Below are 18,856 nucleotides of genomic sequence, written 5' to 3'. Positions count from 1 at the left end.
AATTCGTGCTGAAATCAACTTCAAGTGCTATGACTCTCTTCCAATGTCTTGCTGATCAAAATTGCACCTTCATCTTTCAGTTCATTCTCAAATCCTTAAATTTCACAATCTTCTTAGAGTTTACTTTAAAAGTATTGAAATTTATTTTGGTGCAATGATACTGGTTTTGTATATAAATAAATATAGATCAAAAGCACGAAGAACATGGTTTACTCCAATAATCAATGTCACCAAGTTGTTTTCCTATGGCCACAGAAAAAAGGTTTAAGTTAAAGCAAATAAAAAAAATATATCCATCTTATGACAGAGATTATGAGAGGAGCAAAACAAGTTGTCATTAAACAAATTCCATGAGAACTCAGCTTCATCTCTTGAAAATAAAAAATAAAACAAAAATAGAACTAAAACATCATGAACAGAATCACAAACACAGAAATTGAAATCATTACCATAAAAACAAATTCCAAAATTCTTTAACCCTCTTGAAACAAAACCCTAAAAAAATTCAGACAGCCAATTAAACAGAAGCAACAAAAAAACTTGAATGAAGTCAATGAAACAAATTCATACAAAAAAAATATGTAGAACAGAAAAGCTTTTGAATGAGTTCAATGAAGCAGATTCCTACAACAAGCACATTAAGGGAACAAAAAAAATAAAATCAATGAAGCAAATGCCTGGCACCAATCATGCTCATCAGCCAATGCATAAAATCAATGGTGGCGGGTGGCTGAGCATCAAGGTGGAGAAGAAGGGGTACTGGCATATTCTTTTGGTCTGCTCCCACGATGTTGCTCACCCAGGCGCCTGGCAACACTGATGCTCATCAGCCGCCAGATGCTCATCAGTGGTGGCAGACGTTGGCTGAGCAATATGGGAGGTGGTGGGCGGCTGAGAATTAGTGGTGAGGGGGAGTTAGTGTTGTGGTGAGGCCTTTAGCGGCTTGAGGGGAGGGGCGTGTATAGAAGGAGGTGACTCAAAGTAGTGTTGTTGTGTGGATTTCTGAAGAAGAAGGAGTTGTTGTGTGTGTGTTGAAGGAGTTGGGGTTTTATATAGGAAAGGAAGTAATGCATATGTTGTTCATAAAACAACACACATAATAAAGCATTACTAATTATTTAGCATTGTTTCTTTTGTTTTTGTGCTTAACGTTTTCTGATGGCCAAATACGGTTATTCTAATATCCACATTATCAAAGGTGCCAAATATCTTAATCAAATTTCCAACAGAGTCATTAATCTAATTTGTTAGGTTGACTTAATAGTAATCTCATTCAATTTTTATGGAGGGAACTGAACCTGCTCTACCTAATTGCACTGAAAGGTACATAAATCTGAAAATAAGTTTGGTGAATCATTAATTATGATCCATCCAACCTAGTTTGACTTTCAATAAATTATAGGAAGGTTATTAACAAAGGAATAACATTGCTGATTGAAACTTTCACCATTATGGGGGGTGACTATTTTTTTTTTTTTACCAAATATAGGAGACTCGAATTCGCAACCTCTTAATTAAGTATGGGAGATTATGTCATTTGAGTTATTACTCATTGGCGAGGTGACTCTCTTTTGCACTCCAAGGATATTTTGAGTGAATAAAAATTAAGGTTTTATTTATATATTACCACAAAAGGAAAAAGAAAATGAAAATGAAAATGATAATTATGTTGTAAAATAAGAAAACTATGTTAATAAACTAATAAAGCATGGCTTAATTTAATAAAGAGTAAAATATCATTTTTGTCCCCAATGTTTGGGGTAAATCTTATTTGTGTCCCTAACATTTAAATGGTTCTATTTGTATCCCTAACATTTGTAAAAGTGATTCAATGTTATCCTGTCGTCAATTACACATCGTGAGCGCTTTAATTTGAGTTTTAAAAATCTCTTCTTGAAGTTAGAATACAAATGTTTGGGATAGAATCAATGATCTACTCCGAAAAATAGCTCATCAAATGTTGAAACTAATTCTTACAACATTTACATAATTCACTTTTCTAGGGACATAATTGAATCTAAACACAAATAGTGGGTATAATATTAAAATCGAACACATTCAAGTGAGACCTAATTAAGAATGAATACATCCAAGTGAGAATAATTGAAAAATATAATCTGATTTGTTAGTATAATTGATAGTAGGATAACATTGAATCACTTTTATAAACGTTAAGGATACAAATAGGACGATTTAAACGTTAGGGACACAAAGAAGACTTACCCCAAACGTTGAAGACAAAAACGATACTTTATTCTTTAATAAATTTTCAGCAAGAATAATAATAGAATATTGCTCTCCCCTCATTTCCAATGCATCTTCAGAAGTGTTTTTTTTTTTTTCTTTTAAGAGCAACTTAATTGTATTTATTTTAATTATTATAGTAAACAAGAACAAATACCACTAATTGATTTGAAAAACAGTCAAGAGACAGAAATGATCACAGACCTCATGCCCTAAAACAAGAACTTTGGAGAAGAGATTCTTAAATTCCACTAAGAAGATGACAATATTTTTTGAAGAAAAAAATAGAAGCATTGCATTTCAAGCTGCTTTTTAAAGTGATCTGGCCCATTTAAAATTTTTTTCTTGAAATATGGACTGATAAGTGACAATTAATGGAGAAGAAGTCAATAATGATAAAATTATAAATTTACCTTTTACTTAACAAAGAAATAAAAATGTTCCACTTCATTCTCTTTTAAAATTCAAAAACCGTGTCTAGCCATTAATAGAAAAGGATAATTTTAAAAAAATATTAATTATTAATAAAAATAATATGTTAAAATTTTGTTAACTTTTAATTTAGATTATTTTTTTAAATAACTTAAATATATTAATAAATTATAATTTATATATAATATAAATAAGAATATTAATATAATTTTATTTTAATATATATATATAGATATATATTTCATTCAAATAATTTTTTTATTTATTTATTTTTTATCCAAATAATATACACAAAAAAATTATTTTTTTTATTTTTTATTTTTTATTTTTCATCTTATATCCAAATAATGTGTTTGTTCTGGTTCTGTTAATGGGTTTGAAAAATACAACTATGTACTAGTGTGATGCTCAGAGAGAAATAGAGAGAGAAAAAGAAAGAAAAAAAGAAAAATGGTGAGAGACAGAGCATTGAAGAGTTATTGCCTTGTTGGCATGTCCAATTTGTAGTACATACCTTAGAAAAATTTTCAAGTGTCACTGGTATTTCAGTAATTTTTAATTATAAAAAATATATATAACATATATAATTAAGATTAATAGTTAAAAATTATTCATACACCGATATAACGGTACACTTGAAAATCTTCCCATACCTTAATTCCAGTGTCGTATTTAACATCGAATTGTACCATGTAAGGATAAAATTTGGCCCCAACCAGAAAAGTTAAGGATTCAATTTTTTGCAATTTCATCAATTGCTGATTGAAACTTTCACCATTATGGGGGTGACTCTCTAATAGCCATTTCTAGCTCACAAAGGAAAAATGAAATGCCCTTTTTCACCACCAAAGCTTTCCACAATCACCAAAAGATAAATTAAGTAACATTTAAAACAGAGTACAGTTTAATTTTTATTCATTAATTATATAAAAATTTCACTATGATAAACATTTTATATTAATCAGTATTTAATTAAATTTATTTTTTTACATGATATTTTAAATAAAAATGAGACATTATGCAATTAAATCTAGAAATATATAAAACGTTAAATGTTGTGAAATTAAACATAACTTCCATATAAATTAGGAATCTACTTGTTCTCAAAATATATTTTTTTTATTCGTTTTTTTCATTTTTCTAAATTTTTATTTTACCGTTTTCAAAACTACATTAATAAAAACTAATTTCATATCACATGGTCAATTTAATGATTCATTACCGTAAACACCAAACTAATTTGATTATGAGTTTTGAGAGATATATTTTCCAATAATATTAATCTCCCTCATTCATGATCCATGTGTGGTCTCCATATACAACTGTTGCATGATATTACATAACTTAAAAAAAATTTATTCATTCATTTAATTTATATTACGTATACAGATATATTAAAATATTTCAATTTTATCCCTATAAATAAATAATAAATCCATAATGGACAATAAAACAAACTAACACAAATATGATATTAAACTACACCCATTCTATTTTACCATACTTACCTTAATTTTTCTCTCATCAAAACCATTATTACCAAAAATGAATTTCTTCCATAATTACCAAAAAAATGATTAGGCCCATTTTCAACACATCTACACAAAGCAACCTAATCTGAACAAGCTTTCAACTTGGCTTTTAAATATAAATGAGACATTATGCAATTAAATCTAGAAATATATAAAACGTTAAATGTAGTGAAAAAATTTGCTTTGAAATTATTACTCAATTGTTTCTGTCTCATTTTCATTCAACATATTTCATATTTGTGTTATTTTTATAATATTTACACAATATTAATTTCCTATTCAAATTTTTTAATGATAATATAATTTTAATCTTGTTAACATATATCTTAAGGAAACATAAAAAAATATTTATTAAAAAATTATGAAAAAATAACTTTTATATTTTTTAACGTATTGAATATACTAAAAAATTAGACTTTTTAATTATACTATTAAATGTGCTTTTAAAACAAAAGAGAGTTAAATCACTCATATAAAATATGTAACACCCTAAGTTATATCCTATCTTTGAGGGTCTTTAAATAAGGTACCACACTCGATAGAGAAAGAGACTGAACTTAATCGTTATGCAAGGAAGGGAGGAAGTGCGCGTGAAGAAGAAAACAAGCAATACTAAAACGATAATAAATATGAAATAATAAACTTATCCATGAGTACGGTTCAAAATAAAATGCTTAGAAGTAATTAAACAAAGGAAAGAAACTAGTACGTCCTAACTAATTTCGTCGAAGAGGCTCCCATATTTGTGTCCTATCCTATCCTTGATCAGGACCCTTCAGTTATTCACGAATCGAGGTATTCGTGGTTTTCCTCCAACACCTTTTCGCGCAGTGAAGATCTGGTTCCGTTGTGTGAGATGAACTAGGACTCGACGGGCAGTTGGGGTTCTCCTTCCACGAACTCTCGACCAAAGTAGATAGTTTGGAGCACGGTAGTAGTGGTCGTAACTACCCACGCGTGCTTCGAGGGGTCATACTCAGAAGTTGCCTTCGGGGGCACTGCGTCGTCTCTATCCGCTGTGCCATGTTTCTCTGGAGACAGTATGGGAAAAAAAAAGGATGAGAACCTAACGTCTCAGTAGGAGTGCTATGCAACACCTCTATATCTATCTCCAGCACACGTGCGGGATTTTAAAAGAACGTCGTATGATATGGCATGTAATATGAACCTCTTGTAAAGCGTAAAACATATAGGTAAAAAGGAAAGAACATAGAAAGAGAATAGAAGGATAACATCTTAAGTAACATCAACATAGTCATAAATAAACCTTAAAAAAAAATCATCAAACTTTTCATTCATGCTTTCTCCTTTTTTAACTTATAACTTTCATGGAGGGTATTGAGTTCAAACCGGTATAAAATGAAAGTCCACTTCCCTTACCGAAGGTTCTTATCTCGAATGTCTTGGCGATCACCTTCCCTTACCGAAGGATCATCTCGATCGATCACCCTCCCTTACCGAGGGATCATCTCGATATCTTGTCTTTGGGGTCACCTTCCCTTACCGAAGGATCATTCCCTCAGTTCAATTTACAATCAAGGTTATTTTAAGCATACATAAAAAGAGGGTCATACAAGAAGCATTCATGAAGATGGAAAAAATTAGGATATACTGAATAATTAAATGTAACATGGTAAAAGGTATGTACTCTCAACATTAAAGGAACATAAATGATAATATGAAAAGTCATGTAAATGCACAGGATAAAATTAGGATATACTAAATAATTAAATAAAACATAGTAGAAAGGTATGTACTCTCAATATTAAAGAAATATTCATGATATAATGATATGAAAAGTCATGTAAATGCATCGGATAAAATTAGAATATAATTAAATAAAACATGGTAAAAAGGTATGTACTCTCAACATTAAAGGAACATTGATGATATAATGATATGAAAAGTCATGTAAATGCATCGGATAAAATTATGATATAATTAAATAAAACATGGTAGAAAGGTATGTACTCTCAACATTAAAGGAACATTGATGATATAATGATATGAAAAGTCATGTAAATGCATCGGATAAAATTAAGATATACTAAATAATTAAATAAAACATGGTAGAAAGGTATGTACTCATGAATCAAGAGATTATGAATGACAAAAATAGATGAACATGGTCAATATGGATAAGGGATGAGAAAAAGGTACTTAATGCCATGAGACACATGAAAGATAGTAACCATGCATAAATGGAAGAAAAATAACTAGAGCATACTACATGCCAACATAAAGTGAAAAAGGCATAATTTCCTACTCTTTTTCCTAACGTTTTTTCGAGCTTGCCTCTTGTGTTTGTATACAGAATATTATTTCTTTGTAGAGAGAGAAGGGAGAGGATTAGTATTTGAGATGAGTGATTTTCTACCTATAGGTGCACCCCTATTTATATACATTTGGGGATAGGGTGGTTGGGATAATTTTAATTTCAAACCGAGGTGGTTACTAGATTCCTATCCATAAATTTAAAATTCTAAGCCTATCTCCTAACTGATTTTCAAATTTCGAATTTAATTTTGTTTCTAGAAGGGGTGGTTATTACATTATCACCCCCATAAAAAAAGAATTTATCCCCAAATTCTACATCCTAATTTGGTCGATAAAGGTCATTAGTAGGATGCATATTGATTTGGACATGGGTTAGCTAATCTTACTAGTAGCGGAGAGAGATATGAACGAAAGAGAAGCACCAGTATCATCTAGGATGGTTAAAGGATTCCATTAATTGTGCATTTATCCTTGATTCGATCTTCTGACTCGTGAATTTCCTCGCTGTTGAGGGCAAAGACTCGCCCTTGACGCTGTGGTGGATTGGCAGGGGGTGGGAGAACTGCTGAGCATTCCCTGCCGATATGCCCCGGCTGAAAACACCGGAAGCAGACATTTTGTCCGGTAAGGCACCTACCTCTATGTTGCTTCCCACATGAAGTACACTCCTTGAGTTCGGTGGTCTTTGGTGAGGCATCAGTGGGAGGTTCTTGGCGATCCGTGCCCTGTTGAGGTTGCCTTCCTGTAGGTTTCTCAAGAAAGGCCTTCTTATGCGGCGACTGCTGAGATGATTCTTGATTCAGTTGTCTTTTCTTGAAAGCCTCGCTTCTTTCCGACGCTAGTTTTTTGGTGCATTCTTCGATCACCTGGCACTTGCTAACGAGGGAGGAGAACTCCCGGATTTCCAGTGGGGTTATAGCGGTTAAGACTTCTGCCCTGAGCCCTCCTTGATACTTCATACCCTTCCACTTTTCATCTGGATTAGCCTTATACATGGCAGAAAATTTGCAGAGTCTCTCTAACTTCTCTGCGTACTCTGCAATACTCATCCTATCTTGCCTCAGCTGAAGAAACTCCATCTCTTTGGACTCTCAAATAGAAAGGGGAAAGTACTTCTTGTAGAAAGCTTCTTTGAAGGTGGCCCAACTGATATCTGTTCCCGCATCCTCCAACAACCGTCTTGCTCCATCCCACCAGAACTCGGCATCAGCTTTGAGCATGAAGGTAGCGTAGCTCACTTGCTGCTCCTCAGTGCACGGAAAAATTGTGAATACCTTTTCCATTTCCGTCAGCCATTCTTCTGACATATCAGGGTCGATGGCTCCACGGAACTCAGGTGGACCAATCTTCTTGAAGTCAACAAAAGTTGTACGGGTCTGTCCCACCTCCAGCCTGGGAATATTGGGATCCTTGTCCCCAGTGGACAGTTGTTGGGCCATCAGAGTGGTGGCTTGGGCCTGCTCCTTCATTGTCTTGGCCATCTCCTTCATGTGCTTTGCTAGGTTTGATGAGCTCGAGCTCGAGCCACATGGGCGTCCACGGCTTGCTATAGGTTTTCCTGTTCAAGGATAACCATAGGGAGAAGTTTTATTAGTCGTACCTCCTAAGATAGGATCCCTATGATCGACTTTGCTCTGATACCATTAATGTAACACCATAAGCTATATCCTATCTTTGAGGGTCTTTAAATAAGGTGCCACACTCGATAGAGAAAGAGACTGAACTTAATCGTTATGCAAGGAAGGAAGAAAGATGACAATATTTTTTGAAGAAAAAAACAGAAGCATTGCATTTCACTGCATACAGATAAAACTCTGTTATTTATTACCAAGCTACTTTTTAAAGTGATCTGGGCCCATTTAAAATTTTTCTCTTCAAATATGGACTGACAAGTGACAATTAATGGAGAAGGGGCCAATAATGATAAAATTATAAATTTGCCTTTTACTTAACAAAGAAATAAAAATGTCCCATTTCATTCTCTTTCAAAATTCAAAAACCGTGTCTAGCCAATAATAGAAAAGGATAATTTTTAAAAAATATTAATTATTAATAAAAATAATATGTTAAAATTTTGTTAACTTTTAATATAGATTATTTTTTTTAAATGACTTAAATATATTAATAAATTATAATTTATATATAATATAAATAAAAATATTAATATAATTTTATTTTAATATATATATATATATATATATATATATATATATATTTCATTCAAATAATTTTTTTATTTATTTTTTTTCATTCAAATAATACACACAAAAAAATATTTTTTTTTTATTTTTTATCTTATATCCAAATAATGTGTTAGTTCTGGTTCTGTTAATGGGTTTGAAAAATACAACTATGTACTAGTGTGATGCTCAGAAAGAGATAGAGAGAGAAAAAGAAAGAAAAAAGAAAAATGGTGAGAGACAGAGCATTCAAGAGTTATTGCCATGTTGGCATGTTCAATTTGTAGTACATACCTTAATTCCAGTGTCGTATTTAACACCGAATTGTACCATGTAAGGATAAATTTTGGCCCCAACCAGAAAAGTTAAGGATTCAATTTTTTGCAATTTCATCAATTGCTGATTGAAACTTTCACCATTATGGGGGTGATTCTCTAATAGCCATTTCTAGCTCACAAAGGAAAAATGAAATGCCCTTTTTCACCACCAAAGCTTTCCACAATCACCAAAAGGTAAATTAAGTAACATTAAAACAGAGTACAGTTTAATTTTTATTCATTAATTATATAAAAATTTCACTATGATAAACATTTTATATTAATCAGTATTTAATTAAATTTATTTTTTTAGATGATATTTCAAATAAAAATGAGACATTATTATGCAATTAAATCTAGAAATATATAAAACGTTAAATGTAGTGAAAAAATTTACTTTGAGAAAAGCTGCATCACCCCCCAAATTGACCAGTGTAAAAACACATCTTGACACAAATACTGACAAAGTTTACTCTTCTCAGAAATATATATCAAACTCTCCCAAATTTATTATTTTATTTTATTTTATTTTTTATAGAATGACTTTACTTTACTTAGTTACTTGCATAATCCTCTCTTTCTCACCCGTTAGTATGCTTCTGAGAAGAGCCTTGATTTTTTAATCTGCGAGTTAATATATATTTTATATAAATAATTGATTTAATGAATAATTTTTAATATACGTATAGTATGAGTATACATTTTATTTATTATTATTATTAATATAGTTTTGATATATTACCCAAATTTTTAAATATATAATCAACAATAATTTAATAAATTTGTTTAAATAAAAAAATTTTGCTATAAAAAAATTATAATTTAAAAATATAAAATTTAAAATATAAATGACAAAATAAATTTATAATAATTTAATTTTTTATTATTTTATTTAAATGTTTTACATAATATTTGATTTATATATATATTAAATTATTCTTCTACCTTAATCTATGACAACAATAAAGTACAAATTCAATTCAACAAAATACATAAATTCAATTTAATTTTAATTTTTATTATCTTATTTTATCTTTATACTATCTTTTTATCTTATCTTATATTTATTTTTATCTTTTTATAGACAATACTCTATATATATTTAGTTTTACCTTCATAATTTATAATTCAATTTAATCAATTAACAATAAAAGTTCTTCGTCTTGTCTTTTGTTATTCTTTCCTAGTTTCAACGAAAAATCTGAAAAGTAAGGTACGTTCACGTCTTCTTTTCAGATTTCACAATTCATTCATTATTCAACCATTCTTCTTTGAATTTTCTCATTTTGTTTTTTCAATTTACATATCTTCATATTTTTCAGAAAAATCATCGACATGAGTTCCATTCCTTTGATCAACACACTCCCTGTTGTTGCTCCGCTTCGCTCCCTTTTCCCTCCTCAATGCGGCGAGTTTCTTCCTTTATCCGCCATCCCAAAACGACGACGTTCATTGTCCTCAGCTGCGTTTCGCCCAGTTTCTTCGGGCCCTGGCCCAATCCCAGGCCCAACAATCAATTCATCTCCGCGCGGGAATGGCAGTTACACAGTTGGTGATTTGATGATAACGAAAGATGATTTGCACGTTGTGAAGCCCTCCACTACCGTTGACGAAGCTTTGGAGGCACTCGTCAACAACAGGATCAGTGGTCTTCCAGTGATCGACGAGGACTGGAATTTGGTTGGAGTTGTTTCAGATTATGACTTGCTAGCAATTGATTCTATATCAGGCGGTCCTCAAAGTGAAGCAAACTTGTTTCCTGATGTTGGTAGGTCTTGGAAAACATTTAATGAGATACAAAAAGTGCTTAGTAAGAGTAATGGAAAAATTGTTGGTGACCTAATGACGCCAACTCCACTTGTTGTTGAAGAATCTACTAGTCTGGAGGATGCTGCTAGGCTCTTGCTTGAAACCAAATATCGTCGACTACCTGTGGTAGACAACGATGGGAAGCTTGTTGGACTCATTACAAGGGGAAATATCGTTAAGGCAGCTCTGCTATCAAAACATACCGGCCAGATCAAGATAGTTTGACAATGTTTTTTTATTATATTTACTTTTATCTTTCATAGGCCAATACTTTATATATATTTAGTTTTATTTACATAATTTATAATTTAATTTAATTTTATCAATTAATAATAAAAAATTTTTATTTTTTTTTTATTCTTTCATAGTTTTATCGGTATATAATCTTTAAATTTTATCCATTTTACTCAAATTCTGAATCAATTCAATCCTGCTTAGTGAATTAGTGGGAATATGTTCAGGGGAGGTCCAAGTTAAAAAATTTAAGCAAACCAATGATCAACCCCATAATGGTAAAATGAGTAAATGTGTATATCATGAATATACAGAAGGAAGATTCATGATTAGATTAAGTGGGAATTTCAGGTTAAAGTCATAATGTGAACTCTTCTTTTGATCCTACATACCATTGACGTGAAAAGAGTAAAAAGATACATATGCAATGATAATAGATTATGCATGCATGCATGCATGCAGGCTCTACTTTCAGGATTATTAACAAAATGGCTTCATTATTATTGCTTTTCTCAACCTATATTTTAAGGAATTACTTTGATAAAGACACTAAAAATATCTTTTTTAAAGACGTTTATATGTGTTATGTTATTATTAGACGTCTTTATTAAATTGGTTAATAATTTGTTTTTTAATAAATCAGAATAAAATCGGTTTATTATAACAACAATAATAAACCTAATTGTTCACATTATAATTATTCGATCCGATCGATTTATACAATCTAAACTGAATCATATTTAAATTTTTTGATAAAAAAATAAATATATCTCTGACCTTTATTTTGCGAACATTTAAATTCCTAAATATTTAAAAATACAGTTAAGTCCATAGAAAAAAAATCGTAACCCTAATCTCTTGATTTTATTCTGATTTATTAAAAAATTTAAAAATAACTAATTCATTAATACATCTAATAATAATACGACACGTAAACGTTTTTACAAAAAGATATTTTATGCGCTTTTATGGAACATCTGCCATCTTTCAAAGCACAGTTTTAGCATTTATTGTTAATAACTAAAAAATCATTATTATACTCTGCTTTTTGTTCTGTTCCTTAAATATATGTTTTATAGTTTGTCATATATCTTTTTATATGTGTTATAGCTAATTAAAAAACAAAAGGTCAAACCAATAAATAAATTATGTCATCATATAGTAGAATTGTAATATCATGTATTCTCCAAAAATTGTACTTAGTTAAACGCGTTGCACTTTAAAATATTTGGTGCTAAATATTTAATTTATGAGAACAACTAGGAAACCAAAAGCATATCAGCCAAAAAGTGTTTGGGCTTCATAAAAAATTGGGTTTTGATTTGTGTTCCGTAATTCTAGGAGCAGTTTTCAAACATATTATTCAAAAAGTGGTTCTAATTAAACAGTTTTGTTTACTTTTTGGCTGATCACCTTTTAGTTCCATATACTTTTCCTTAATTTATAGGATCTATTTCTTACACACGATAAAGCTTTCTATATCTCCATGTTAGATATATCTCAAGTACGATACCAACACGTTTTGTTCTCACTCTGAATACTGGACATATCACACAATTAACCTAAACACTAATCAATGTGGATAAGACATTTCTTTATATTCGCTTGACCTAAAGTAATAAAAAGAAAAAGTTGACATGTCTCAACAAAATTATATATATATATATCAATTTGGGTGAAAGTAACATTTTAGATTCAGTAAAAAACATTAAAAAAAAATCAAGGGGAAAATTGAAAATCAAGAGCATGTTTCATTTAGATTTTTGTATCTAAAAGAAATTATTGGAGTGATTTTCACAAAATATATTTATTAGCAGAATCACAAAGTAAAATTAAATAACTAAATATCAATCTCCAAATATTTTCTTTCGAATATTTTTAATGAGCGACTAGGAAAATATGCATTTCAGATTAAAGCTATGCCACCTAACGTAATTTAGTGATTTGAATGGACAAAGAGCTCTTTTAACTCCATTTTGGTCCGTTCATCATTTAATTACTTGTGCAAGTCTTTTATCAAATTTGTTTACTTAAATGAATATCAGACAAAAAATAATTATCAAACTACGCATAAATAAAAAAGAATTTGAAGAATAAGCACTAACTATTTCAAGAATAGCAGCTAAGGTTTTCGAGTTCCAACCATGTTCATCATCACTTAATGCTTTGAAAAAATGATCGCCTGATTGTGTATGGACATAGCCAGAGATGTGCAACTTGACTATTACAGCTCTCTGTAACATAATAGAGTTTGTTTTTTGTATAGCTGTCAAGTTGGTTAATTTGTTAGACATAATTATAGCACTATTAGTTAGTAATTTATTTTTCCTTTTGCTATATATATTGTAATTGGTACCCAGTACTTCTGTGTGGTTCTTTTAATCAATCATTCTCTCTTTTCACTTCTTATCAATTCTTCTTCCATTACTTTGAATGACCTGAGAGTACATCACCAACCTTCTTCTTTTCTTATAATTATCATTTTTGTAATTCACTTGAATTTTAAGCTTGGTATCATTTTACATGGTATCAGAGCGAGAAGATCCAACTATGGCAGATAATTTAGCTAATCCGAATGCAAGCCCTTCATCAAATTCCGCTGCAGATTTTGAGAATTTCACCGCTTTCATGCGTCAATTCTCTCAGTTCCAGGCACATCTTGGCAGATTTAGTTCCTCTTCTGCAATTTCTGATCCGATTAGCCCTTATTTTCTTCATCCAGGAGAAAGTCCTGGTTTGGCCCTAATTCCACTTAAGTTGACACCTCAAAATTATTATCAGTGGTCGCACGATATGTGGAGAGCACTCAGATCGAAGAACAAGGTGAAATTCCTCGATGGATCCATTCTAAAACCAGGTGAAGGTGATCCTAATTTTGAAGCATGGGATAGGTGTAACAATTTTCTCCTCTCTTGGATCAACCTCTCTCTCAGCCCTGAAATCGCTAAGAGCGTGATGTGGATTAGCTCAGCTCTAGACTTGTGGAATGATTTAAAACGTCGTTACTCACAGGGAGATGTCTTTCGAGTTGGTGCGTTAAAAGAAGAATTTTATGCACTCAAACAAGGTGATCTTACTGTTACCTCTTACTTTGCTATGTTGAAAGCTATTTGGGGAGAATTAGAAAATTTACGTGCTATTCCTAGTTGTGTTGCTTGTGTTAATGGATGTTCATGTGGATTACAAATTGTTCGAGACTATGCTTCTGAGGAATATGTTGTCAAATTCTTAAAAGGATTGAATGAGCAATATTCAAATGTTAAATCACAAATCATGTTAATGAAGCCGTTACCTGAAATCAACACAGTACTATCTATGTTAACCCAACAAGAGCAAGAATTGAATTGTGACCTGTCAAATAGCAACATAGTGACTAACTCTTTAGAGGTGCAAACCTCAACTGGAGGCGGTTCATTTTCTGGAGGCGGTTCAATTTGTGGTGGTTCATTTTCTGAAAGAGGCAGAGGACGTGGACGAAATTCCGGCAGAGGAGGAAATCAAAAATTTTATAGTCGAGGCTACACTTCAAAGTTTTGTAGCTACTGTAATCGAATTGGTCATTTAGCAGAGACATGCTATAAGAAAAATGGCTTTCCTACTCACCAAAAGCAGCGAGTGGCCAATCAACTTAGCACTGACGAGATAGTTGAGAATTCTGGTGCTGAGATTGCTGATTCTAACCAGGATAAAAGGAGCGATGATACAGTACTTGTGTTGACTCCAGATCAGAAGGAAACCTTACTAGTACTCCTTCAACAACCACGCATGCCAACTTCAAATAGTGTAAACCACATTACTTCTTCGGCCACCCTTACTCAACCAAAAGGTAGGCATTGTTTGAGTGTATCATCAAATTTTACTAAAACTTCTTGGATACTTGACAGTGGAGCTACTGATCATGCATCCTATATTCAAGAGTCTTTCAAAACTTTTCATTATATGAGACCAGTTTTAGTAAATCTACCTGATGGTTCTACCACTACAACAAATATTTGCGGCACTGTGCAACTCTCTAAACATTTGATTCTTACCAATGTTTTATTCATACCTCACTTTAAATATAATTTGATTTCAGTGTCTAAACTCACAAAGTCATTACATTGTGAATTAAAATTTACTGATTCTTTTTGTGAGATACAGGTACTCCCATCATTGAAGATGATTGGGCAAGCTAAAGTCATTGGTGATCTTTATGTGATGGATGCTCAACCTTGGAAACTAACTACACCAGAAGTTAACACACATTCTGTAAATGTCACGGTGCAGCAAGATTTAGGAACTCTATGGCATGCTAGACTAGGTCATTTACCATCCAAAAGAATGTCAATCATGAAAAATACATTTCCATTTATTGAATGCATTTCATCATCTCATGTTTGTGATTCTTGCCACTTGGTTAGACAAAAGAAATTGTCTTTTCCCATTAGTAATACACAATCAGAAAATATTTTTGATTTGTTACATATAGATATTTGGGGACCACTCTCACTTTTATCTACTGCTGGCCATAAATATTTTCTTACAATTGTAGAAGATAAAACGAGGTTTACTTGGATTTATTGCATGAAACTAAAATCCGAAACTAGAGTGCTAGTAGAAAATTTTGTTCAAATGGTGCAAACTCAATTTCATAAAGTTGTGAAACAAATTAGAACAGATAATGGGATGGAATTTAAAATGAACTCCTTCTATAACTCAAAAGGAATATTACATCAAACATCTTGTGTTGAAACTCCTCAACAAAATGGAATTGTTGAGAGGAAGCATCAACATATACTGAATATTGCAAGAGCACTTTTGTTTCATTCTAATGTGCCAAAATGTTTTTGGCACTATGCTATGCAACATTCAGTACATTTAATAAATAGACTACCAAGCACCTTCTTGAATCATCAAACGCCTTATGAGGCACTTTTCAAGAATAAACCAGATTTGACTCATCTCAAGGTGTTTGGTTGTCTTGTTTTTGCTACCACTTTGAGTACTAATAGAAGAAAATTAGATCCTAGAGCTAGAAAATGTGTTTTTCTTGGTTATCAATTAGGAACAAAAGGGTCCATTTTGTTTGATTTAAAATCCAAAGAAATTTTTATATCAAGAAACACTGAATTTTATGAACACTATTTTCCATTCAAACAAATACCAAGCACTGATTTTTCTATAGATCAGCCTTCAATTGAATCATCCAATTTTGACCCTTTTGCATTCTTTTATAATAACTCTGCACATACTTCTTCATATGAGCATACTCATGGCATAATTGCACCTCACACCATACACACTACACCTGATTCATCTGCCACTTCTACATCACCCATGGCATCTCTTCATGATATAATAGATTCTGCATCACCCGCCACCTTAGAATCAGCATCTGCATTGGCACCATTGGAACATTCATCCATACATATTGAGTCACAATCTGCTGCACCAGTTTTGAGAAGGTCTGAACGAGAAAGAAAAACACCCTCTTATCTTAAAGATTTTCATTGTTTCCATATTTCATCACATAGAGATCCAATCAATGCGGCCCAATTACCTTCAACATGTAAGTATCCCCTTTCTCACCATTTGTCATATTCATTGTTCACTCCCAAGCACCAGGCCTTCACTTTTGCTCTCATAAATAACCCGGACCCCAAACACTATTCTGAGGCTGTTATGCATGATTGTTGGAGGAAGGCTATTGAGGCAGAACTCACTGCTCTTGAGCAAAACAAAACCTGGATCATCACTTCTCTTCCTCCTGGAAAGAATGCAGTTGGTTGTAAGTGGATTTTTCGCACAAAATTCAACCCAGATGGCACTATCGAGAGGCATAAGGCACGTCTTGTTGCCCAAGGCTTCACTCAAATTCCTGGAGTTGATTACATTGACACCTTTAGTCCCGTTGTGAAAATGAGCACTGTGCGTGTTCTTCTTACCGTTGCAGCAGCAAAGAATTGGCATCTTCATCAACTTGATGTGAATACAGCTTTTCTCCATGGAGACCTACATGAGGACGTTTATATGAAACTTCCAAAGGGGTTGCAGTGTTCCGATCCAAACTTAGTCTGCAAGTTGACAAAATCTTTGTACGGTTTGAAACAAGCTAGTCGCCAATGGAACATCAAGTTGTCTGCTGCACTTGCTGATCTGGGGTTTACTCCATCTGAAAATGATCACTCGCTTTTTACCAAATCCACAGGTACAAGTTTCACAGCTATTCTTGTTTATGTTGATGATCTTGTGTTAGCTGGAGATGATTTGAGTGAAATTCAAGCTGTCAAAATGTTTTTGGATGATAAGTTCAAAATTAAAGACCTTGGCCTTCTTAAGTTCTTTATTGGGATGGAGGTAGCACGAAGCAATGCTGGTATTGCACTGTATCAAAGAAAGTATGCATTGGATTTGATCACAGACTGCGGTTTGCTTGGTGCAAAACCAGCATCTACTCCTATGGAGTACACTACTTCTCTGTCTAAGGCTTCAGGCTCCCCTCTTCCTGATGCAACCATCTATCGTAGATTGGTGGGCAGACTTCTGTACCTTACTAACACAAGACCAGATCTCAGCTACTCTGTTGGATGCCTATCTCAGTTCATGGATTCACCAACTGATGCCCACTTGAAGGCTGCCTATAGGATCATCCGGTATCTAAAACAATCACCAGCAACTGGCTTATTTTTCTCTGTCAACAATTCTTTCACACTATCTGGTTACACGGATTCTGATTGGGGGGCTTGTAAAGACACCCGAAAATCCATCAGTGGTTATTGTTTCTTCCTTGACCAAACTCTTATTTCTTGGAAGAGTAAGAAGCAGGCTACAGTTTCAAGGTCGTCCTCAGAAGCAGAATATCGCGCCCTTGCTAATGGCACTTGTGAACTCGTTTGGTTACTCAAACTACTAAAAGAATTCAACATTCTTCCTCCTCTTCCGGTTGATATCTTCTGTGATAATAAATCTGCTATCTATATTGCTTCAAATCCTGTCTTTCATGAAAGAACCAAGCATGTTGAGGTTGATTGTCATGTGGCTCGAAACAAGTTCAAAGAAGGGGTTTCTAATCTTAGGCACGTTGTCTCCAGTGAACAACCGGCTGATCTATTCACTAAATCCCTTCCTCCAGGACCATTCTCTCATTTGCTTTCCAAGCTGGGATTACTTGATTTGCACAAACCACGTAATACCAGCTTGCGGGGGGATGTAACATAATAGAGTTTGTTTTTTGTATAGCTGTCAAGTTGGTTAATTTGTTAGACATAATTATAGCACTATTAGTTAGTAATTTATTTTCCCTTTTGCTATATATATTGTAATTGGTACCCAGTACTCCTGTGTGGTTCTTTTAATCAATCATTCTCTTTTTTCACTTCTTATCAATTCTTCTTCCATTACTTTGAATGACCTGAGAGTACATCACCAACCTTCTTCTTTTCTTATAATTATCATTTTTGTAATTCACTTGAATTTTAAGCTTGGTATCATTTTACACCGTGAAGAGCTAATTCTCAAATGCTTAAATTTATCTCTGCTCTTCGTTACATTAGCAATCTTCCAATGAAGCTCATTCTACATGACTTTCAATGTTTAGTACAGAGCATAGATGTTAGAAACAGAACGTGGTTAAGAACTTGTTTGTGAGAAACTAAACTTCATATAGTAGTTATGTAGACTTGCTTGAGCTAGGCTTCTGTATACTCTTCAATTAAGTTCATAAGTGCCAGTTTAGTTGATATTGCATGCTATCATATATTTAAAAATCTTGAGGGTGTTTTGTGGAATTGGCAAATCAATAGTTATATCCATTGATAAAATGGTCTCTTGTTTTCATTCTCCTATTGCACTA

At 32.6% G+C, this 18,856-nt stretch overlaps 1 protein-coding gene and 1 pseudogene across 1 annotated transcript; both read left to right on the top strand.

Moving 5' to 3' along the window:
- Positions 1–10,317: 10,317 nt before the first annotated feature.
- Positions 10,318–11,016, top strand: LOC107606412 (CBS domain-containing protein CBSX2, chloroplastic pseudogene; annotated as a pseudogene).
- Positions 11,017–13,548: 2,532 nt separating this feature from the next.
- LOC107640869 (uncharacterized) lies at positions 13,549–18,222 on the top strand. Its single transcript, XM_088493370.1, has 3 exons — positions 13,549–15,060; positions 15,166–15,325; positions 16,190–18,222. The coding sequence occupies exons 1-3, from the start codon at positions 13,549–13,551 to the stop codon at positions 18,220–18,222; spliced, it is 3,705 nt and encodes a 1,234-aa protein (XP_088349496.1).
- Positions 18,223–18,856: the final 634 nt, after the last annotated feature.

Source organism: Arachis ipaensis, chromosome B7 (assembly GCF_059453495.1).
Source record: "Arachis ipaensis isolate K30076 ecotype BB chromosome B7, ASM5945349v1, whole genome shotgun sequence".
Lineage (NCBI taxonomy): Eukaryota > Viridiplantae > Streptophyta > Magnoliopsida > Fabales > Fabaceae > Arachis > Arachis ipaensis.
Note: the sequence above shows the minus strand (reverse complement) of the source record. Positions and strands in the feature narration are given on the sequence as shown.

What these genes read in the sequence shown, in the direction of transcription:
- LOC107640869 (XM_088493370.1), top strand. Translation starts at nt 13,549, where the DNA reads ATGGTATCAGAGCGAGAAGATCCAACTATGGCAGATAATTTAGCTAAT. An exon ending in AACATTTGATTCTTACCAAT is followed by an intron (nt 15,061 to 15,165) that starts GTTTTATTCATA and finishes TGTGAGATACAG; the next exon opens with GTACTCCCATCATTGAAGAT. An exon ending in TCTATGGCATGCTAGACTAG is followed by an intron (nt 15,326 to 16,189) that starts GTCATTTACCAT and finishes ATTTTTCTATAG; the next exon opens with ATCAGCCTTCAATTGAATCA.